The sequence below is a fragment of the Oncorhynchus masou genome, chromosome 22 (genome assembly GCF_036934945.1).
Source record: "Oncorhynchus masou masou isolate Uvic2021 chromosome 22, UVic_Omas_1.1, whole genome shotgun sequence".
In the NCBI taxonomy this organism is placed as follows: Eukaryota; Metazoa; Chordata; class Actinopteri; order Salmoniformes; family Salmonidae; genus Oncorhynchus; species Oncorhynchus masou.
Genome location: NC_088233.1, coordinates 28,315,425 through 28,340,078, shown reverse-complemented (window position 1 = coordinate 28,340,078; position 24,654 = coordinate 28,315,425). Strand labels below are relative to the sequence as shown.

General features: G+C 42.8%; 2 protein-coding genes across 3 annotated transcripts in view; one reads left to right on the top strand and one right to left on the bottom strand.

Annotated features, from left to right (window-relative positions):
* Positions 1–24,654, top strand: part of mapk8ip2 (mitogen-activated protein kinase 8 interacting protein 2) — a 131,801-nt gene that overhangs the window by 12,951 nt on the left and 94,196 nt on the right. The gene's annotated exons all lie outside the window — the stretch shown is intronic.
* Positions 11,393–16,747, bottom strand: LOC135508693 (gastricsin-like). The gene is made up of 9 exons (XM_064928923.1): positions 16,630–16,747; positions 16,303–16,444; positions 15,891–16,008; positions 15,606–15,724; positions 15,250–15,449; positions 12,945–13,061; positions 12,654–12,801; positions 12,393–12,491; positions 11,393–12,133 (listed from the first exon to the last, which is right to left on the bottom strand). The coding sequence occupies exons 1-9, from the start codon at positions 16,719–16,721 to the stop codon at positions 11,981–11,983; spliced, it is 1,188 nt and encodes a 395-aa protein (XP_064784995.1). The 5' UTR covers positions 16,722–16,747; the 3' UTR covers positions 11,393–11,980.

Here is a 24,654-nt window from a genome sequence, read left to right as displayed (position 1 = left end):
GTTCTCAATCAGGGACAGCTGTCTCTCGTTGTCTCTGATTGGGAATCATACTTAGGTAGCCCGTTTTCCCTCCTTTCAGTGTGGGTAGTTAACTTTGTTTGTGGCACTAAAGCCCTGTAAGCTTCACGGTTGTTCATTTTGTTTCTTGTTTTGTTGGTGACACTTTAAATAAAAAGGAAAATGTACGCCCACAACGCTGCATGTTGGTCCACTTCTTACGACGGCCATGACAGTGGCCAGTGTGTGCTTGTTTGCTAACTTTTTGTGTACAGCTTTGACAGTGTTACTGATAGTAGTGGTGGCGCTTGGTTTGCACGTGTAAATTCAGAACACACAAAATTCTATAATAGAATTGTGATAGTTGACATGTCAAATTAAAAGCTTATTTAACACGTCAAATAGTGTTATGACGTGTATCTTTCTTGACACGCAAAGACCCAAACTGCGTTCAATGGGCCTCACCCTAATAATTTGGTCTATTGTCACCTCTTAATTTTGCTTACTGTTCTAACTTGGTGGTGCACATGTAGCCTATAACTTGTTTTAGAGAAATGTAATCATTGAATATTGTAATGATTTTCATTGTCTTTTTATATGCCCCCTTTATTTAATTTACGGTTCTGACTTGTTGAACAGGGAGAACACTGTAAGAACGGCTGTTCTGAATTCTTTCGCTGTACATTTCACAAGTGCTGAACAAATAGTTATATTGACTACATCCGTCCTAGCTCGCTCATTAATGTCTTAATCGAAATTACGGATTGCCTCTTATCGCTTGTTGTCCCCTTATGCCATAGTATGAACATCTCAATTGTCAGTAGAAACCACATTTGTTTAAGCAAGTCAGCCATATCAGCTATGGTTTTTTTAAATGCAGTAAATGAGGCTGAATGAACTGTTTCACTGCCAGGCAAGGCTCCGCTGATAGCCAGCTGTCTCTTATCGCTTGTTGTCCCCTTATGCCATAGTATGAACATCTCAATTGTCAGTAGAAACCACATTTGTTTAAGCAAGTCAGCCATATCAGCTATGGTTTTTTTAAATGCAGTAAATGAGGCTGAATGAACTGTTTCACTGCCAGGCAAGGCTCCGCTGATAGCCAGCTGTAGCAGTGGTAAGGTGTTGGGACAGCTTTATGTAGGCCCAAACAGTTTGTGGGCACCGTTTGTCACCGTCATAGTAAAATTAATGTATTGTTTAGTGTTATGTTGTGTAGTGGCTTTGCTGGCCTGCATCCCACATTTCTTGGGGTTTGCCCCACCAAGATTTACATGCTAAAATCGCCACTGATATTAGCGTAAGTGTTGTGAGCTATGTGTAAACATTGCTGCTATTTGAGCTAATTCTACTGATGATTATTATATGGTTTTCTTCCTCAGTTTTCTGTCTGGATGTGCTGCGTCGGGCAGTCACATGTGTAATAGCATTCATTGATTAACTGATCAAGTGCCAAGGAGAAACGGAGCCCTCAAGGACGTGGGTGTATTATTTTGGGTGAAACGTTGCAGATAGAAATGTAAAGTATAGAGCTGAGGTGAATACCTATTTCTATTCTGTAATATTAAATTAATTAATTCACATTCTTCTTCTCTTTACCGTGCTGTGATTGGCTCAGGGCCACTCCCTGGAGTTACTGCGGCTGGAGGTGATCTCACCTCGTTTAACCTGTATGTGAGTCACTCCCCCACACACACATGCGCACAACACACACACACACACACACACACACACACCACATACAAACACACTTCCCCATCTGCCCCTCTCTCATACCACAGCTGATGATGGGTCTCGTCCCCCCCATAAATCTGAAACATTCGTTTAGCCTCATCCTCCTTTTCCCATCTGGCTCTCCCTCCTTACTCATCTCTCTTCCCCTCCCTTTCTCCATTTCCAATCAGCCAATCATGTGTCTTCATTCCCCCTGGTGTGTTGACAGCTGCCATGGCGACACGTATGGAGAGCCAGCGGTAGTGATTTTCCATCATGACACACAGACACAAAAACACACACGCACATCCTGCTTCTGTTGATCTGGTATAATTGGTATTGCTCTGTTGGAGAAAAACAGGTCTCCTGGAGATTCACTGGAGAAGGAGAGAGAAGAGGGGGGAGGAGGGTAGGGGAGGAGGGTAGAGGAGGAGGAGGGGAGAGGGCGAAGGAAGGAAAGTGGAGGAACTGATATGTGACCTCATCTCCTCCCTCCTCCTCTGAGGTATTAACATATTTTGAATCATCAATCATGTATTTCAATAGTCCAATGTTGCTTCCTCTCCTCATCCCTTTACCTGTTCTAATGTACGATCATCCACCAAAGGTTTTTCTTTACATAACCTTCCCAGGTTTATCTATATTTCTAGACTTGGGCTTGTGTAAAGGGCAATTCCATGCCAGGATGGCCCAAAGATATTTATGATGTTTTGGATCTTCCTAAAATGAAGGTCCTTTGGGGGAAGGATTTATGCATAACTTTAAAATCTGTATCCAAAATAATGATTGAAAAATTGAAAATTAGAGATGGAATCCGCATTAGGGTAAACGGCACCTTTGTTATTGTTTTTATTTTGTGGATGAAACGGAGGTAAGCTGCATCGAGCAGTGTGGTAAAAATCAATTGCAGTTTTTTTTATTTTTTTATTTCAACTATTTAACCAGGTAGGCTAGTTGAGAACAAGTTCTCATTTACAACTGTGACCTGGCCAAGATAAAGCAAAGCAGTTCGACACACAACAACAACAACACAGTTACACATGGAATCAACAAATATACAGTCAATAATACAATAGAAAAGGTATATGAAAATAAGGTAGGATAAGGGAGTTAAGGCAATAAATAAGCCATAGTGGCAAAATGATTACAATATAGCAATTAAACACTGGAGTGATAAATGTGCAGAAGATGAGTTTGCAAATAGAGATACTGGGGAGTAAAATAAAAACATAAAAATAACAGTATGGGGATGAGGCAGGTGCAGTAATCTGTGAGCTGCTCTGACAGCTGGTGCTTAAAGCTAGTGAGGGAGATATGAGTCTCCATCTTCAGTCATTTTTGCAGTTCGTTCCAGTCATTGGCAGCAGAGAACTGGAAGAAAAGGCGGCCGAAGAGGAATTGGCTTGAGGGGTGACCAGTGAAATATACCTGCAGGAGCGCGTGCTACAGGTGGGTGCTGCTATGGCAACCAGTGAGCTGAGATAAGGCGCGGCTTTACCTAGCAAAAACTTATAGATTACCTGGAGCCAGTGGGTTTTGCAACAAATATGAAGTGAGGGCCAGCCAACGAGAGCATACTGGTTGCAGTGGTGGGTAGTATATGAGGCTTTGGTGACAGAACGGATGGCACTGTGATAGACTGCATCCAATTTGCTGAGTAGAGTGTTGGAGGCTATTTTGTAAATGACATCGCCAAAGTCAAGGATCAGTAGGATAGTTTGTTTTACTTGGGTATGTTTGGCAGCATGAGTGAAGGATGCTTTGTTGCGAAATAGGAAGCCAGTTCAAGATTTAATTTTGGATTGGTGATGTAAGTCTTGAAAGAGAGTTTATAGTCTAACCAGACACCTAGGTATTTGTAGTTGTCCACATATTCTAAGTTAGAGCCGTCCAGGTGTGGGTAGCGATCGGTTGAAGAGCATGCCTTTAGTTTTACTTGCATTTAAGAGCAGTTGTAGGCCACGGAAGGGGAGTTGAATGGCATTGAAGCTCGTGTTGGTGTTGTCTGCGTAGAGGTGGATCAGAGAATTACCAGCAGCAAGAGAGACGTCATTGATACATCATTGATGTATATAGAGAAAAGAGTCTGCCCGAGAATTGAACCCTGTGGCATCCCCATGGAGACTGCCAGAGGTCCGGACAACAGGCCCTCCGATTTGACTTACTGAACTCTGTCTGAGAAGTAGTTGGTGAATCAGGCGAGGCAGTCATTTGAGAAACCAAGGCTGTTGAGTCTGCCAATAAGAATGGTGATTGACAGTAGAAAACCTTGGCCAGGTCGATGAATACAGTTGTACAGTACTGTCTCTTAACGATTGCGGTTATATCGTTTAGGACCTTGAGTATGGCTGAGGTGCACCCATGAACAGCTCTGAAACCAGATTGCATAGTGGAGAAGGTACGGTTGGATTCGAAATGGTCGGTGATCTATTTGTTAACTTGGCTTGCGAAGACCTTAGAAAGGCAGGGTAGGATAGATATACATCTGTAGCAGTTTGTATCTAGTGTCTCCCCCTTTGAAGAGTGGATGACCGCGGCAGCTTTCCAATCTTTGGGGATCTAAGACAATATGAAAGAGGTTGAACAGGCTGGTAATAGGGGTTGCAACAATTTTGGTGGATAATTTTAGAAAGAGAGGGTCCAGATTGTCTAGCCCGGCTGATTTGTAGGGATCCAGATTTTGCAGCTCTTTCAGAACATTAGCTATCTGGATTTGGGTGAAGGAGAAATGGGGAGGCTTGGGCATGTTGCTGTGGGTGTGCAGGGCTGTTGACCGGGGTATTGGTAGCCAGGTGGAAAGCATGGCCAGCCGTAGAAAAATGCTTATTGAAATTCTCAATTATGGTGGATTTATTGGTAGTAACAGTGTTTCCTAGCCTCAGTGCAGTGGGCATTTGGTAGGAGGTGCTCTTATTCTCTATGGACATTAGTGTCCCTGAACTTTGTGCTACAGTTTTGTGCTACAGGATGCAAATTTCTGTTTGAAAAAGCTAGCCTTAGCTTTCCTAACTGCCGGTGTATATTGGTTCCTAACTTCCCTGAAAAGTTGCATATCGCTGGAGCTATTTGATGCTAATGCAGAACGCAACAGGGTGTTTTTGTGCTGATCATGGGGCATGCTTATTTAAGATGGTGAGGAAATCACTGTAAAAAAATAACCAGGCATCCTCTGCTGACGGGATGAGGTCAATATTCTTCCAGGATACCCTGGCCAGGTCGATTAGAAAGGCCTGCTCACTGAAGTGTTTTAGAGAGTGTTTGACAGTGATGGGGTGTGGTTGTTTGTCCGCAGACCCATTACGGACGCAGACAATGAGGCAGTGATCGCTGAGATCCTGGTTGAAGACAGCAGAGGTGTATTTTTGGAGGGCAGGTTGGTTAGGATGATATCTATGAGGGTGCCCGTGTTTATGGATTTGGGGTTGTACCTGGTAGGTTCATTGATAATTTGTGTGAGATTGAGGGCATCAAGCTTAGATTGTAGGATGGCCGGGGTGTTAAGCATGTCCCAGTTTAGGTCACCTAACAGCACGAGCTCTGAAGATAGATGGGGGACAATCAATTCACATATGGTGTCCAGGGCACAACTGGGGGCAGAAGCTGGTCTATAGCAAGCGGCAACGGTGAGAGACTTGTTTCTGGAAAGGTGGATTTTTAGAAGTAGAAGCTCAAATTGTTCAGGCACAGACCTGGGTAGTAAGATAGCCTGCAGAGTTCTATCTCTGCAGTAGATTGCAACTCCGCCCCCTTTGGCAGTTCTATCTTGTCGGAAAATGTTACAGTTAGGGATGGAAATTTCAGGGTTTTTGGTGGTGTTCCTAAGCCAGGATTCAGCTAGGCACTGCAGGGCCTGGATTAACCTCTATATCACCAGAGAAAAAGAGGAGGAGTAGGATAAGGGTATGGCTAAAGGCTATAAGAACTGGTAGTCTAGTACATTCGGAACAGAGAGTAAAAGGAGCAGGTTTCTGGGCACGATAGCATAGATTCAAGGCATAATGTACAGATAAAGGTATGGTAGGATGTGAATACAGTGCAGGTAAGCATATGCATTGAGTGACGTTGAGAGAGATATTGTCTCTAGAAACATTATTTCCACCTCCCACACATACAGTGACCTCACCTGGTTTAAATTAAGTGTTAACTAAGGCATAATGAGCAGGGGTAGAGGCTCTACATTGAAATAAGGCAATACTTACTAACCAAAACAGCAATGGACAAGGCATATTTACATTAGGGAGAGGCATGCGTAGCCGAGCGATCATAGGGGTCCAGTGAGTGGCTCAGCGGACCGGCGATTCAGGCAGCTAGTGTGCCGGGGCAAACAAGCTAGCAGAAGGGCCTTAGAGGGACGTCGCAAAGGAAAAAGTCTGTAGCCCCCTCGTGCTGTTTCATTGGCAGATGTCGTGGATCAGCAGGGCTCCGTGTGGTAAAAGGGTCCAGGTCAATCGTCAAAATAGGTTGATTGGCCAAAGAATTTATCCAATGGGCCTCTTAAGCTAACAGTCCGATATGCTTTACACAGCTAGCGGGCTGTGGCTAGCAGTCTAGTAGATGGGCATTCAGGGGACGTTGTGACGGAGGAGCCAGATCGAAAAAAAAGTTGGGCGAATTACGTTGGTAGTACAGTCGTGATGGGTCAGCGGGGGTCCAGGCCAATTGGTAAAATAGGTTTTGTAGTCTAAGGAGTGGATGATGGACCTCTTCGGCTAGCTGGGAGATGGGCCTAGCTAAGGCTAGCTCCAGGCTAATTGGTTCTTGCTTTGGGACAGAGACGTTAGCCAGGAGTGGCCACTTGGATAGCAGCTAGCTAGGTGCGATGATCCAGGTGAAAAGGTTCAGAGCTTTGCGGTTGGAATCCGGAGATATGGAGAAAAATAAGTCCGATTTGCTCTGGTTTGAGTCGCGCTGTGCAAACTGGCGAGAGTTGTCCAGGCTAAAGGTAGCTGATGACCTATAGCAGTGGCTGGCCGACTACTAGCTAGTAGCTAGTTAGCTGGCTAGCTTCTGTTGGGGTTCCGGTTCAAAAGTAAAGAAAGTAGCAGATCCATACCATATTGGGTGAGGTGAATTGCAGGAGAGTATGTTGAAGTTGAGGTTAAGAAAAATAAAAAAAAAAATACAGTATATGTGAAGGAAAAATAAATCAAAATATATATATATACACGGGACATGCCAAGAAGAGGAAAAAGACGTCTGACTGCTACGCCATCTTGGATAAAGTACATATTGGTGTTCTATCGCACAGTGATGTTTGAGGCGGAAAAACTGTGTTTGTTTGCAGTCACTTCTTTGGTGTTGTAACATCCCGAACGGACATGGCAGTTTCACCATTCAGGATTCCAGCTTTAAAGCTGTGAAATGTGTGATTATTTTGGCCTCACCCAGTCTTTCTTTTAGAAACTACAGCGATGAGTCTGTGGATGCTACAATGCCAATATTAGTGTCATCTGAAACCTTACTGTGTATTCTATAATATGAGTAGACAAGAAAATTTATTGACATTCATTTATGGACATTTAAAAAATATAAATGTCTCCAAAGAACGCTTTTTGGATTTTGTAAAATTTAGACATATTGTTTTAAACAATATACTTTACAAGTACATCATAATTTCTAGAGTGGGCTCTCTGCTACTTTTATTGACTGCAGGCTGTGATCTGTATAATTTAAGGATGATTGGGTATGTGATATTCACGTTAGGAATCAAATCAAATCACATTTTATTTTTACACTATGCAGTATTTAGTTTTTTCATGTGTTATTTCTTATATTGTTACCCCATGAAATCTTAGGTTTTATTACATACAGTCAGGAGGAACTATTGGATATAAGAGCAACGTCAACTTACCAACATTACGCTTTCCTGAAGCGGATCCTCTGTTTGGTCCACCATCCAGGACAATGAATCGGATCCCAGCCGGCGACCCAAAACAACGGCGCCGCAGAAAGGGCAGACGGAGCGGTCTTCTGGTCAGGCTCCGTAGACGGGCACATCGTGCACCGCTCCCGAGCCTAGTACTCGCCATGTCCAGTCTCTTGACAACAAGGTAGATGAAATCCGAGCAATGGTTGCCTTCCAGAGAGACATCAGAGATTGTAACGTTCTTTGTTTCACGGAAACATGGCTCACTCGGTATACGTCATCAGCGTCGGTACAGCCACCTGGCTTCTTCATGCATCGCGCCAACAGAAACAAACATCTCTCTGGTAAGAAGAAGGGCGGGGGTGCATGCCTTATGATTAATGAGACGTGGTGTGATCATAACAACATACAGGAACCCGAGTCCTTTTGTTCACCTGACCTAGAATTTCTTACAATCAAATGCCGACCGCATCTACCAAGGGAATTCTCTTCGATCATAGTCACAGTCGTGTATGTCCCCCCCCCCCAAGCAGACACATCGACGGCCCTGAAAGAACTTCATTTAACTCTATGTAAACTGGAAACCACATATCCTGAGGCTGCATGTATTGTAGCTGGGGATTTTAACAAGGCTAATCTGAAATCAAGGCTCCCTAAATTTTTATCAGCATATTGAATGTGCGACCCCGGGCTGGCAAACCCCTGGATCATTGTTATTCTAACTTCCACGATGCATATAAAGCCCTCCCCTGCCCTCCTTTCAGAAAATCTGACCACGACTCCATTTTGTTGCTCCCAGCCTATAGACAGAAACTAAAACAGGAAGTGCCTGTTCTCAGATCCGTTCAACGCTGGTCATACCAATCGGATTCCACGCTTCAAGATTGCTTCGATCACGTGGACTGGGATATGTTCTGCATAACATCGGACAATAACATTGATGAATACGCTGATTCGGTGAGAGAGTTTATTAGCAAGTGCATCGGTGATGTTGTATCCACAATGTCTATTAAAACATTCCCCAACCAGAAACCGCAGATTGATGGCAGAATTTGCGCAAAACTGATAGCACGAACCACTGCTTTTAATCAGGACAAGGTGACCAGAAACATGACCGAATACAAACAGCGAAGCGTCAATATAGAGACAAAGTAGAAACGCAATTCAACGGCTCAGACACGAGAGGTATGTGGCAGGGTCAACAGTCAATCACGGACTTCAAAAGGAAAACCAGTCTTTGCCAGCTTTGAGGACAATACATTGCCACTGATATGGCCCGCTACTAAAACCTGCGGGCTCTCCTTCACTGCCGCCAACATGAGTAAAACATTTAAACGTGTTAACCCTCGCAAGGCTGCCGGCCCAGACGGCATCCCCAGCTGCGTCCTCAAGAGGATGCGCAGACCAGCTGCCTTGTGTGTTTACGGACATATTCAATCAATCCTTATCCCAGTCTGCTGTTCCCACATGCTTCAAGAGGGCCACCATTGTTCCTGTTCCCAAGAAAGCGAATGTAACTGAGCTAAATGACTATCACCCCCTAGGACTCACTTCCGTCATCATGAAGTGCTTTTAGAGACTAGTCAAGGACCATATCACCTCCACCATACCTGACACCCTAGACCCACTCCAATTTGCTTACCGCCCCAATAGGTCCACAGGCGACGCAATCGCAGTCATACTGCACACTGCCCTAACCCATCTGGACAAGAGGAATACCTATGTGAGAATGCTTTTCATCGACTACAGCTCAGCATTTAACACCATAGTACCCTCCAAACTCGTCACTAAGTGCAAGACCCTGAGTCTCGACCCCTCCCTGTGCAACTGGGTCCTGGACTTCCTGACGGGCCACCCCCAGGTGGTGAGGGTAGGTAACAGCATCTGAACTACCTGTTCACCCATGACTGCGTGGCCATGCATGCCTCCAACTCAATCATCAAGTTTGTAGATGACACTACAGTGGTAGGCTTGATTACCAACAACGACGAGATAGCCTACAGGGAGGAGGTGAGGGCCCTCGGGAGTGTGGTGTCAGGAAAATAACCTCACACTCAACGTCAACAAAACAAAGGAGATGATCGTGGACTTCAGGAAACAGCAGAGGGAGCAGTCCCCTATCCACATCGACAGGACAGTAGTGGAGAAGGTGTAAAGTTTAAAGTTCCTCGGCGTACACATCACAGACAAACTGAAATGGTCCACCCACACAGACAGCGTGGTGAAGAAGGCGCAGCAGCACCTCTACAACCTCAGGAGGCTGAAGAAATTCGACTTCTCACCAAAAACACTCAAACTTTTACAGATGCACAATCGAGAGCATCCTATCGGGCTGTATCACCGCCTGGTACGGAAACTGCTCCGCCCACAACCGTAAGGCTCTCCAGAGGGTAGTGAGGTCTGCACAATGCATCACCGGGGGCAAACTACCTGCCTTCCAGGACACCTACACCACCTGATGTCACAGGAAGGCCATAAAGATCATCAAGAACAACAACCACCCAAGCCACTGCCTGTTCACCCCGCTATCATCCAGAAGATGAGGTCAGTACAGGTGCATCAAAGCGGGGACCGAGTGACTGAAAAACAGCTTCTATCTCAAGGCCATCAGACTGTTAAACAGCCACCACTAACATTGAGTGGCATACTGACTCATACTGACTCATCTCTAGCCACTTTAATAATGAAATTTATGTAATAAATGTATCACTAGCCACTTTAAACAATGCCACTTTATATAATGTTTACATACCCTACATTACTCATCTCATTCTGTTCTCTTTACCATCGACTGCATCTTGCATATTGCGTTCGGCCATCGTTCATTCATATATTCCTTTACACTTGTGTGTATAAGGTAGTTGTTGTGAAATTGTTAGGTTAGATTAATTGTTAAATATTACTGCATGGTCGGAACTAGAAGCACAAGCATTTCACGACACTCGCATTAAAATCTGCTAACCATGTGTATGTGACAAATACGGTTTGATTTGTTTAGCAGTCTGATGGCCTTGAAATAGAAGCTGTTTTTCAGTCTCTCGGTCCCAGCTTTGATGCACCTGTACTGACCTCACATTCTGGATGATAGCGGTGTGAACAGGCAGTGGCTCGGGTGGTTGATGTCCTCGACGATCTTTTTAGCCTTCCTATTCATGCTGTTGAGTGTGTGTGCACGTGTGTGCGTACATGTGTGAGTGCATGCACGCCTGTGTGTGTGTTTCATGTTGTGGTGAAAATGTGTCACTGTAGAGTCTTAAACATGTCACTACAGAGCTTTCATCCTAATCAGACACACACACACACACGTATGCATTCACATTCACTGCTGACATGTGGCTTGCCTTAAGCACACACAAGGCTTATAGACCAGATTGAACCATCAAAAATGACCTCCGTTATCCTAATGTCAGTCAAAATTAGAAACAAACAAAAATACTCACATGTACACACGCACACACACCAGCCCCTGACCATGTTACAAAGATAATGACTGCTTGTTAGGAGAAGTGAAATGCTGAAGCTTTCATTAAAGTCCATTTCACAGTATACAGTGCTGCTGCTCTCCTGAGGATACTTAATGCCATTTAACAGATGGCATATTTGACTCTGTGATATTTAGTTATTTCTATTGGTATGATGTGTAGATGTTTGGATATATTTACAGGCTCCAATTGGGTAAAGCTGCTCTTGTTGTTTTTTGTTGCAGTTTCTGGTAACAGTCAGTGGTGAATGTGAGGTATGATTTCAGTCTTACAGGCATCATGAGCTTGATGTGTCAGATACAGCGATTCAAAACAAATACGATTATTGTGCACTTCAATAGTTTATTCAGTCTACATGGAAGCTAAACAAACACCAAATACATCCAGTCTTGAGAAGATATGCATTTAAGTGTCAAAAATAATATTTTCACATTTCACTGTGTTTCTGTAAGTCATTTACTTTTTCACTCAGCATCATGATGCAATCAGCAACATGGCTGAACCTGTGTTCACATCGATGTTGTCTGGGAACTAGGAGGTTGTTGTTGCAATGCCAGAGTAGAAAGGAAACAACCTTACAACTGAACTGAAAATATTAGCAGATGTCATCTAACAAAGACCACAGCTTTAACCCAATGATGTCGATGCTTGCTTTAACCACACTGGACCAAAGCCAAACTGACCCACAGTGGTTGCCATGGGTAATATGTATATTATAATGAGCAGAATGGTTGCCATGGGTAATATGTGTTCTAAAATAACCAGAGTGGTTGTTATGAGTGATTCAGAATAGTTTCCATTGGTGATTGATGTTCTAGAATGGTCAGAGGTGGAATAGATTCTGTGTGAGGTTTGGGGTGGTAGACTTCTAAGAACGGTCGGTGTCTGTGTTGGTTTGCGGTCATGATCATGCTGGTCAGGTTTAGGCTGCGGTGGCAAAGCCCACTTGGTTGCCTGTGCGGTCGTAGACGGAGTAGTACTGCATGAGGAATACATCTCCCAAAATCCACAGGGGCTGTCCGTTCTGGGACGGCAGGTAGGTGGGGGTGATCCCCACGGAACAGGCCTGGTTGTTCTGGATAGAGAGGAGAACACGCATGTTGAGTGCAATATACACACACACACACACACACACACACACACACACACACACACACACACACACACACACACACACACACACACACAGGCAGAAAAACATACATGTAGTACTGACACATGGCTTAGACATGCACAAGGCTTATGGACCAGCTTGGCCTTCATTATCCGAACATCCGTCATAGATGGTAACACACGGACAGACACACACAAACACACACGACACACTAACTTACCTGCTGAATGTATGCAGATGGCGGCAGGGGGAAGTTGACTCCATTGATGGTGAAGGTGAGAGTAGGCAGGCTGTTGATCTGGTTACAGTTCACTATGTACTACATCAACAAACAATTCACAGACATGAGTGACACAAAACATCCCTGTACTGGTTTACTCTGGTCTGCACTGGTTTCCCCAACCTCTACTTTCTGGATTACACTGTTTTTATGGTGTCAGTTAGTACTGGTCTGCTATGGTTTATAATGGCTTCCTGTTACCTGTCCGTACTGGTCCTGCTGGGCTCCAATGGACTGCATCAGCGTTCCCATGATCTGTCTGGGTGCAGTCAGCATGGAGGTGCCGGTATCCACGATGGCCTGGCAGCCCTGCCCACACCACCCTGTCTCCTGACCGTTGATCTGGAACCTGGAGATGTACAAGGGTTTGTGTTAGACAGGCAGACATTGACAGCGGCCTTAGACATTTTCAATCCCAGCCTTTCCAGTTTCTTGGTGGTTCTGATGTCGGTGTATGGTTAAGTATGTTTGGTTGGTGTGGTTGATCCTGACCCTTGGATGCCGATCTGCCAGTATGTCTGGGAGGTGACGGGAGTCCAGTAGATCTGACCCTGATACTTGGTGTTGTCCACTCCTCCGAATGACAGCTCACTGCCCTGCTGGCCGCCGCTGCACAGAAAGAGTTTTAAGTCATCTAACAGTTTTACAAATAAAGTAGGCGGTTGGCAAGAAGATGGTTCACTCACAGAAGACACTTTTCTCCTCAAAAATCTTGTGCCTTATATCAGTGATATAGTTTCTGGAGCAGGAATAATGAATATAACATTGATTATGTACATAATTAAGTAAGTACATTTTTAAAGTATATTTCCTGGTCAACTGGAAAGCGAACACATTGGCTTGCAGAAGGTTCTGTGATATCTGTGTGTATTTTATAATTAAATCCGGTAGTAGTACATTATATGTGTGGTAAGTAAGTAGTGGTAGGGGTACAGATGTCGGATCTTAACTTGATCACTTTTTTGTCACTGCTCATTTTCCTGCTGCATCAGGAAATACAAATGAGCCTTGTGGGTCCCTGTAAAAAGAGCAGTTGTCTTTCTGTCCATGCTGGGGCAGTCTTATCAGGGCTTGCTATTTAAACATCAAAATCCTCTCGCTCGCTGAAACGTTAGGTCTGGGTCAAATTACTGCAACATTCAAATGTACAAACATGTATCTGAAATGCAGTCATATACATAAACAACCGTCGTTTGATATAGCGTATTAACAGAAGATCGATATTGGTCTCCACTAGGCTATGAGAAGTTTCAAGTGTGTCCTAAGTTCAAAATTGAGTTAAATCGTGGGGTGAAGTGGGTTAGGGCTTCTGCCTTCAGCGAGCATGTATAACCCTACCATTCCAGCCCATACCTTTCTGGCACAAATATCTCAGTCCCCCCCAATTTACTAGATTTATTTACACATTTTAAAAATGGACAGTCGAAGGATATTTAACCCCCGATCTTAATTATAAATGACCATATCAGACACTTTTGGATAACATAAATAGGAAACCAATAAAATTGTAACTAAGGGCTACACCAAAATTAGTGTCGTGTCAATTCCCACAGTGGATACTTTATTTCTATTGTATGGAATGCTTTTCAAATGGATAAATCACCCACAGTCTGTTCAAAAAGTACTCTGTTGTTCTGATTACAATACCAACCAGAGGGTGAACATATCTTAAAACACTTTGGTTGCAAGCAGGACTAAGGTAACACTGACATTGTCCTTTAGGGAGTGGTAATAAATGAAGTGTGAAAAGGTGTGAAAACCGCTGCTGTTTGTTCCCTGGCTGAGATGATGAATTGATTTGGGCCATCTGATTGACAGATGTAGGCCTACTGTAGAACGATAAACCTTCCTCCAGGGTGGACGCTTGTCCGTGTTTTATAGTTCGGCTAATTATTATTTGTCATTATAGTTCTAGTCCTTGGTGTGAATTGGAAGACTGTACTGTGTGCCTTTTTAATATTTCATTAAAGCTGTCAAGTTGTTCATACATTTGAGCCTATCGAAGACTATTTTGTTGACTCATTTTACTTCTTAAACACATTTAAATAAATGCAATTAACTTGTCGTCTCAGGCTGGTCACTAGATCACTCAGCATTGGATGCAAACTCATGAGGTTCGGAGTGAGCTGCTTATGGCAGATCACAATGCTCTAGCGAGCGTTAAGAATATTCTGAATACTGATGATACATAGGCGCTTCATTTTGTTTTATTTAGTTTTAAGCCTTCCCCAAACCATAGCCTTAAACTTAACTGAATTAATTCCTGAACTGTTAACCTTTTTGAGTTGTTTCTGTTTTAATCATGTAACCACGCAAAATGAATGTGTCAAAAATAGGCATTGATCCATGAGTCAAAGGGCAGTGGGCCGAATTTGAACTCATGCCGACTCTGACATATATGTGCCGTGGTCAGTGGCTGTAACCGCTGGATCACACAGGATTTGAGGAAAACAATGATTCATTCTGCCTATTGCTTTCCTTCAACATATAATAAAACAGTTCCCTAACGAAAAAACATCTACCCCCTAAGAATATGGCCGTTTATTATAATCCACGTAAGAATGAACACGAGACGCCGTAGCCTACATAAGGTAGAATGTAGGTACGGTACTGCTTTGTGTACAAACACGCTTCCAGCTGCTCACTGGAACAGTTCTAAATCATTCTTCAGATATTCAAATCCTCCTTCCGCAGGATTATTTTCCTCTTGGTGCGAAAGGGGTCCAATTAAGAGCTGACATCTGTAGTGGTATATGTGTGGTAGATATGCGGTATAAGTGATGGTAGGAGTACTGACCTGGTCAGGTAGAATGCAAATATGTTTGCCTGCAGAAGGTTCTGAGACATCATGTTGTCCATGACGGGAGTCTCTTGTCCAGCTGAGATGGAAGGGTAGGACAGGCCAAGGATACCATCAAACTGGGCCACAACAAAATTCTGACCTGGCTCGTCAGTACTCAGACCAATCTCCTGGTTGTTGATGACAATACCACCGACCTAAAGAGGTGACAAACAACACACACTCAGCATCATGGACTTTGGATTTATTAGAATGGAAGTACATGTACTGTTGTGGCTTTTTATTGCATGTAGTGAAGAATAACTGTGGTAGAAGTAGTTAAGTATTTGTAAGGTTGTTATGGTGGGACTCACGTTGACGGTGTCATATCCGAAGACTCCACTGAGACTGCCAGCTCCATAGGGCAGGTAGAAAGTTTGCCCATTAGCTGAGTAGGTGGACGACTGCTGGGGGTTGAACTTTGTGTGGGTGTCTGCAGGAGGAAGGGACACAAACAACTTAAAGAGGAAATATACAGTCTACAATGTATTTATCTGGGAAGTGTGTAGAAGTGATATTACTGTTGAGGAAGTAGTAGTTAATTGATACACATAGTAGATAGTTGTAATATTGTCATGAAGCTATCCAGCTGTACTCACTGCAGGCCTGAGTGTTGCAGAGTACAGAGTCAACCCACAGGTTGGCAGAGCCAGTGTCAAACAACACCTGGAAGGACTGGGGGGGAGTACCGATGGTGATGGCTCCATAGTAGGTGGTCTGGAAAACACAACAGGGAAAGTACAGTTGACAAAAGATAGAGGGGCTGCTAATACATTCATACAACAACGCATCAGATCTAGAGTGGTTGGCGTGGTTTAGACTCTACTTCATGGAGTTAGACGTTATCTTGACATGGTTGTTATCTAGTTAGACCTAGAATTCACATTTTCTAATTTAGCCTACATCGTACAATTTCATTCTGGAATATGAAAATAGACTACTGTGGACAGACAGGACATTGAGTAACATTCTAGATCGACCATAAGCTTGTGTGTTATAGCATGTACGTACGTCGGCGTAGTTGTTGATGTACATGGTGGCGGAGCCAGCGAACTCGTCAGGAAAGTATTTGAGAGCGGGGTCTTGGTAGGGCAGGTGTTCTCCTTTCTCCATCATTCTCTCACGGATTGACTTATGCTTCACCAGAGGGATCCTAGGGTAACAAGAACACAGATAAACTCAGATATGAAGTCAAACTCTGCAAATGCAAATAGGTAGAGAGAGCGATAAGAGTTATCATTGACTATGAGAGATGAGAAAAGAAAATTGTGTTTTAGGGAGAATTTAGTGAAAAAGAGCAACTGGATGGAGTGAAAAATAAATAAAGTGAGTACTAACCTGTGGATTCCCTCAGCGAGCACAGCACATACCAGCACAATAACCAGACACTTCATGGTCACTCCTGAAATCACAACCAGTGGTGGATACATCTTAGCTTGGGTCAGGACTGATCTTATATACTGTACCAAACACACATATGTGCACACATGAATACAAGCGGGTGTGATATGGGTACGTGTGTGTGTGTGTGTGTGTGTGTTCACATCCCTTATCAGACTTAAGGAGGTGACTATCAGCTTCTTTTTCCCCTGACTCCACATTCTCTATTCAGTGTGCAGGCAAGCCTCTGCTCCCCTGTACCGATAGCAGCGTAAACCAAACATTACTATTAGTTTACTGAACCTTAAGGGAGATAACCAGATTAGATAAGATACAGGGCTCTATTATAACAAACCAAAGGCATTGGTAAATCTTTCCGCTTACGGTAGCGCTATAGGTTCAGTGCTGTCAGAAGTGTTTTTGTTATTTTCAACCACAATTATGAGAAATCTCCAGACACAGACATTGGTAGTAGATTGGCCTTTACTGAAGAGCTCAGTGACTTGAAATGAAAATTAAATCCAATTTTATTGGTCACGTATACATATTTAGCAGATGTTATTGTGGGTGTAGTGAAACACACGTGTTCCTAGCTCCAACTGTGCAGAAGTATCTAACAAATCACAACATTACAAACTAATCTACAAGTAAAATAATGTCATTAAGAAATATATAAATATTAGATTGATCAATATCGAAGTGGCATTGACTGAAATACAATAGAATTGAATACAGTATATACATATGAGCAAATAAAATTGTACTATTAAATCAAATTGTACATACACATGGTTAGCAGATGTTAATTCGAGTGTTGCAAAATGATTGTGCTTCTAATTTCGACCATGCAGTAATATCTAACAAGTAATCTAAAAATTTCACAACAACAAAGGAATGAATAAGAATATGTACACTAATATATGGATGAGCGATGGCCGAACAGCATAGGCATGATGCATTTGATTGTATAGAGTACAGTATATACATATGAGATGAGTAATGTAGGGTATGTAAACATTATATAAAGTAGCATTGTTTAAGGTGACTAGTGATCTATTTATTACATCCAATTTTTTATTATTAAAGTGGCTAGAGATTTGAGTCAGTATGTTGGCAGCAGCCACTTAATGTTAGTAATGGTAACAGTCGGATGGACTTGAGATAGAAGCTGTTTTTCAGTCTCTTGGTTCCAGCTTTGATTCACCTGTACTGACCACACTTTCTGTATGATAGAGGGGTGAACATGCCGTGGCTCGGGTGGTTGTTGTCTTTGATTGTCTTTTTGGCCTTGCTGTGACATCGGCTGCTGTAGGTGTCCTGGAGGGCAGTTTGTTTGCCCCCGGTGATGCATTGTGCAGACCACTCCGACCTCTGGAGAGCCCTGAGGTTCCCGGGCGGTGCATTTGCCATAGCATGCGGTGATACAGTCTAACAGGATGCTCTCAATTGTGCATCTGTAAAAGTTTGAGGGTTTTAGGGGTCAAGACACATTTATTCAGCCTCTAGAGGTTGAGGAGGCACTGTTGCACCTTCTTCACCACACTGTCTGTGGGTGGACCATTTCCACCTTCTCCACTGCTGTCTCATCGATGTGGATAGGGGCGTGCTCATTCTGCTGTTTCCTGATGTCCACGATCAGCTCCTTTATTTTGTTGACGTTGAGGTAGAGGTTATTTTCCTGGCACCACTCTACCATTGTTCTCACCTCCTCCATGTAGGCTGTCTCATCATTGTTGATAATCAGGCCTACTACTTTTGTGTCGTCTGCAAACTTGATGATTGAGTTGGAGGCGAGTGTGGCCACACAGTCATTGATAAACAGGGAGTACAGGAGTGGGCTGAGCATGCACGCATGTAGGGTCCCTGTGTTGAGGATCAGCGTAGTGGAGGTGTTGTTTCCTACCTTCACCACCTGGGGGCGGCCCGTCCTGAAGTCCAGGACCTAGTTGCACAGTGCGGGGTTCAGACCCAGGGCCCCAAGCTTAATGATAAGCTTGGAGGGTACTATGTTGTTGAAGGCAGAGCTATAGCCAATGAACAGCATTCTTACATAGATATTCCTCTTGTCCAGATGGGATAGGGTAGTGTGCAGTGTGATGGTATTGACATCATCTGTGGATCTAGTGGGGTGGTAAGCAATTTGACGTGGGTCTATGGTGTGAGGTGATATAATCCTTAACTAGTCTCTCAAAGCACTTCATGATGACAGAAGTGAGTGCTAAAAGGCTATAGTCATTTAATTCAGTTACCTTTGCTTTCTTGGGTACAGGAACAGTGGTGAACGTCTTGAAGCAAGTGGGGACACCAGACTGGGATAGGGAGAGGATTGAATATGTCCGTTAACATTCCAGCCAGCTGATCTGTGCATGCTCTGAGGACACGGCTAGGGATGCCTTTCTGGGTCGGAGCTTAGCGAGAGTTAAAACGCTTAAATGTCTTACTCATGTCGGCCACGGTGAAGCAGAGCCCACTGTCCTCGGTAGTGGGCCGCGTCGGTGGCACTGTGTTATCCTCAAAGCGGGCGAAGGTGTTTAGCTTTTCCGGATGCAAGACGTTGGTGTCCGCAATATGGCTTGTTTTCCCTTTGTAGTCCGTGATTGTCTGTAGACCCTGCCACATATCTCGTGTCTGAGTCGTTGAATTGCAACTCCACTTTGTCTCTTTACTGTTGATAGAACTTTGGCAGCTTTTTACTCAGTTTTGTTCTGATAAAATCCCCAGCTACAATAAATGCGGTTTCAGGATATGTGGTTTCCAGTTTGCATAAATTCCAGTGTAGTTTTTTTGACGGCCGTCGTGGTTCGGCTTGATGGGCAATATAGACGGATGTGACTATAACCGAAGAGAATTAACTTGGGAGGTAATATGGTCGGCGTTTGATTGTGAGGTTTTTTACGTCAGGTGAACAAAAGGTCTTGAGTATATGTATGTTATCACAATCACACCATGAGTAGTTAATCATGAAACATACACCCCCGCCTTTCTTCTTCCCGGAGAGTTCTTTATTCCTGTCTGCGCAACGTACCGAGAAGCCAGCTGGCTGTATGGATGGGGAGTATATTCTGATGTTTCCGTGAAAGAGAGTATGTTACAATCCCTGATGTCTCTCTGTAAGGAGATCCTTGTCATGAGCTCATCTACTTTATTATCCAGAGACCGAATATTAGCAAGTAATAAACTATGAAGCGGTGGATGGCGTGTACGCCTCCTGAGTAGGACTAAAAGTCCACTCTGAATACTTTTTCTCCGCTGGTGGTGTTTTGGAGCAGCCTCAAACAGCTCAAGTGAGCAAAGAGAAACGACAGTCCATCATTACTTTAGGACGTGAAGGTCAGTCAATCCAAAACATTTCAAGTTTCTTCAAGTGAAGTCGCAATAACCATCAAGCGCCTAGCGCTGTTAAACAGCCATCAATAACATAGAGATGCTGCTTCCTACATACAGACTCTAATCATTGGCCACTTTAATAAATGGATCGCTAGTCACTTTCAATAATGCCACTTACATATCTTTACATATCTTACATTTCTCATTTCATATGTATATACTGTATTTTATACCATCTATTGCATCTTGCCTATGCCGCTCTATCATCGCTCATCCCAATTATTTATATATATATTCTAAACTTTTTATAGATTTTCATATTTAACTATAAAAACAGTGGAACCCCATCCCCTACACTCCCCCCTCCTATCTTCCACTCCCTCCCTCTAAACCACCCACCCACCAAGGCGTCTATAAAAGTAAGATAAATAAGAAAGAAAAACAGTAATAGAAAAAAAACAATGGATAAAAAAGTTCAATAAAAATTCTTATCAGCACATATGGCCACTAGAACAGACATTACTGCTTAGCAAACTATACAAGTTACACTAAGTAAAAGACAGGCTCTCCACATATTGTATTAATGAGGACCAGGTTAAATCAAACTTTTGTCGGGACCCATGCACAGTGTACCTAACCTTCTCCAGAGGCAGAGATGACATCACCTCCTTTACCCACTGCATAAAGGAGGGCGGCTTTGCAGACTTCCAGTCTACCATGCCTGATGCGTGGTAGCATTCTGGTCAAAGGGAAGTACCCCAAAAATGTCAGTGATGGGGTTGGGGCTAACAGTTGTATTACACATATATGAGAATACCTCAAAAATGGGGTCCCAGGGGCCACTCAAGATTGGCATGACCAAAACATGTGTTCCACAGTCGCTGGACATCTCAAACACTTGGGGTCAACATTGGGGTATATTTTCGTCAGTCTGTGATTTGAGTAATGAAGACGGTGCAAAACCTTAAACGGAATAAACCCATGTCTTATGCAAAAGGATGATGTGTGGATACGCTCAATGTTGCCATATATCATCGGGTAGCTCGCCACCTATGTCTTGCTCCTATGCAGATTTTGTATTTGCAAAGGAAGGCGGATTAATGTTCTGTATTATATCGTATGGAGATTGTGCCCTTCAGATAAGGGTTAAGATCTAAGCACCTCTCGACTGGACACTTAGTAGGCTCGAGTGGAAATGAAGTGAAATGTTTTTTGGCAAAGCTGCGAGTTTGCAGGTATCTAAAAAAGTGGGTATGACACGGACTCTGATCCCCCGACCTAGCCATGGTAATGGCGGCTATCATTAAATCTGAATCTGTGCTGGCTAAGTTGTCATTGTCCACTGACCTACTCGCCAATTAGCTATTCTCTTGGGCCAAAATTCACCCAACTTATTGTGGGAAGCTTGTGGAAGGCAACCCGACACGTTTGACCCAAGTAAAATTTTTAAAGGCAATGCCAATCAAATACTAATTGAGTATATGTAAACTTCTGACCCAATGGGAATGTGATGAAAGAAATAAAAGCTGAATTAAATAATTCTCTCTACTATTATTCTGACAGTTCACATTCTTAAAATAAAGTGGTGATCCTAACTGACGTAAGACAGGGAATCTTTACTAGGATTAAATGTCCGGAATTGTGAAAAACTTCCGTCTTCAACTGTAAATCCTTCACATCTCAACATCAACTGTTAAGAGGAGACTGTGTGAATCAGGCCTTCATGGTCAAATTGCTGGAAAGAAACACTACTGAAGGACACCAATAAGAAGAAAAGACATGCTTGGGCCAAGAAACACGAGCAATGGACATTAGACCGTTTGAAATTTGTCCTTTGGTGTCCAAATTTGAGACTTTGGTTCCAACCGCCGTGTCTTTGTGAGACGCAGAGTAGGTGAACGGATGATCTCCACGTGTGTTTCCCACCGTAAAGCATGGAGGAGGAGGTGTGATGGTGTGGGGGTGCTTTGCTGGTGACATTGTCAGTGATTTATTTTCAATTCCAGGCACACTTAACCAGCATGACTTCAACAGCATTCCGCAGTGATATGCCATCCCATCTGGTTTGCGCTTAGTGGGACTATCATTTATTTTTCTACAGGAAAATGACCCAAAACACACCTCCCAGGCGGTGTAAGGGCTATTTGAGCAAGGAGAGTGATGGAGTCCTGCATCAATCACCCACAATCACCTGACCTCAACCCAATTGAGATGGTTTGGGATGAGTTGGACCACAGAGTAAAGGGGAAGCAGCCAACATGTTCTCAGCATATGTGGGAACTCCTTCAAGACTTTTGGAAAAGCATTCCTCATGGAGCTGGTTGAGAGAATGCCAAGAGTGTGCAAAGCTGTCATCAAGGCAAATGGTGGAGAACGTAAATTCTAAAATATATTTTTGTTATATGTTTCCATATTTGTTTTTTCATAATTTTGATGTCTTCACTATTATTCTAAGTTGTTGCTTTATTTTGACTATTTTCTACGAGTAGGTGTGTCCAAACGGTATATGGTATATGTCTACAGTGTTGGTTTGGGTTTGATTCCTGCCCACACCCTTCTGGCACAAGTAACTCAATCCCCACGATTGACTTTGTTTTGTTACACATTTCAAATATGGACAGTCTAGGATATTGTACCCCCCGATCTTGATAAGAAATGACAATACCAGGCATTTTTTTGATACCATAAATAGGAAACAAATAATATAATAACAGTAGGCTACACCAACATTAGTTTCTATTCAAACAAAGTGTCGATGAATTGCCACAGGAGATTTGCTGTGGCAAACCAGCAAAGATGATTTTGTTGAGCTGGGACACTTTTCTTTGATGTGTACATTTTCAGAGAATTCATTTAACATCATATTTGAACTTCTCCAGAAATAGCAGAAGATATTCCATTGTATTCGAGCCATGTCCGTTCTCAACATAAACTCATGGATGGTGAATCTTTTTAATAAGTTTGGTTTTTAATCAAATTAAACGAAGAACCATGAATCTGTTTTTAAAACAGCAATGTTTCTTAAAAGGATTGGGTCAAAAACATGATCATGAATCTAATGTCTTGTTTCTATGAGCATAAGGAAATGTGTACACGTAGGACTAAGGGCTCTTTGACCTGAGCGATCAGAAAAATAATGTCCAATATAAAGAACAAACGTGAATGTCTGACTGTTTTGCTGCTCATTATATTTGAATAAGGTTATAGGCTACTGATTAGGCTACTGAATAGGCTACTGTGTGCCTCCTCTAGCAAAATCAATGCCATAACCAACTGCGTTACTGCCAAGACCAGCGACCAGTTAGTATTAAATATCATCAGTAGCACTGCTGGGAATTGGCACTTTGGCACACATTTTTAAAGACACACCTACAATATTTCCACCCCTCCCACCTCAGCATAAGCACGCTGATATAAGACAGGTAAGTTACTGGCGCCAGGGTTACAAAATAACAGAGCGCTGGCTTTTACATGTCGAAATTGCCCAAGAGTGTGTGTTTGACACTAAAGCCACTTTAATACCAACCGAAAATAGAGTCCACAGTGTTATTGCTAATGGTCTGTAGAAATATACTATGAGCTGATGTTTAGTCAACATGGGTGAAGTACTATATACATACTGTATGTTTTAATTACACTCTATAGGGGACTTTCAGGCAGACATCACACCAGAATTGTACTATAATTCAGGAGCCATCAACTAAATAAACATCTGAAAAGATGTAGCAACCTTTTGGTGTGAGAAAGATGAGAGGTAGAGAGAGAAATGATAAAGAAAGAGTGATGAAAGTGAGAGGAGATAGTTTACACCATTTCGCCTGTCTCTTAATTAAAAGTAAATATATTCGCAGTGGTGTAAAGTACTTAAGTAAAAGTACTTTAAAGTACGACTTAAGTAGTATTTTTGAAGTATCTGTACGTTACTATTTATATTTTTTGTCAGCTTTTAATTTTACTACATTACCAAAGAAAATGTACTTTTTACTCTTTACATTGTCCCTGATATCCAAAAGTTCTCGTTACATGTTTAATACTTGGCATGAAAATGGTCCAATTTACACACTTATCAAGAGAACATCTGTGGTCATCCATACTGCCTCTGATCTGACGGACTCACTAAATGTTTCGTTTGTAAATGATGCCTGAGTGTTGGAGTGCGCCACTGGTTATCCATAAATACAAAAGACACAAAAATAGTTCAGTCTGATTTTCCTAATATAAGGAATTTGAAATGATTTAGTATTTTACTTTTGCTGTAGCTCAGTTGGTTGAGCATGGCGCTTGCAACGAAGGTTGTGAGCTCTATGAAATAAAGTTTGAAAATGAATGACCTCATTACTGTAAATTGCTGCTAAATGACTGTAATCTAATCTTTTGATACTTAAGCATATTCTAGCAAGTACATTTACTTTTGTTTCTTAAATGTATTAAAACCAAATCCTTTTAGACTTTTACTGAAATTGTAAGGGGTGCTGATGGCAGGGAAGGCATGAGAGCAGAACTTGGTGAATAGCCGGAGCAGTTTAATATATAAAACTAACGGCATACAAAACAACAAACACATGGGTACAAAACCCGTAGCGCACCAGTAACACATAGCACGAGTACTTACAAATAAACAATTCCCAACAAGGACATGGGTGAAACAGAGCGAAC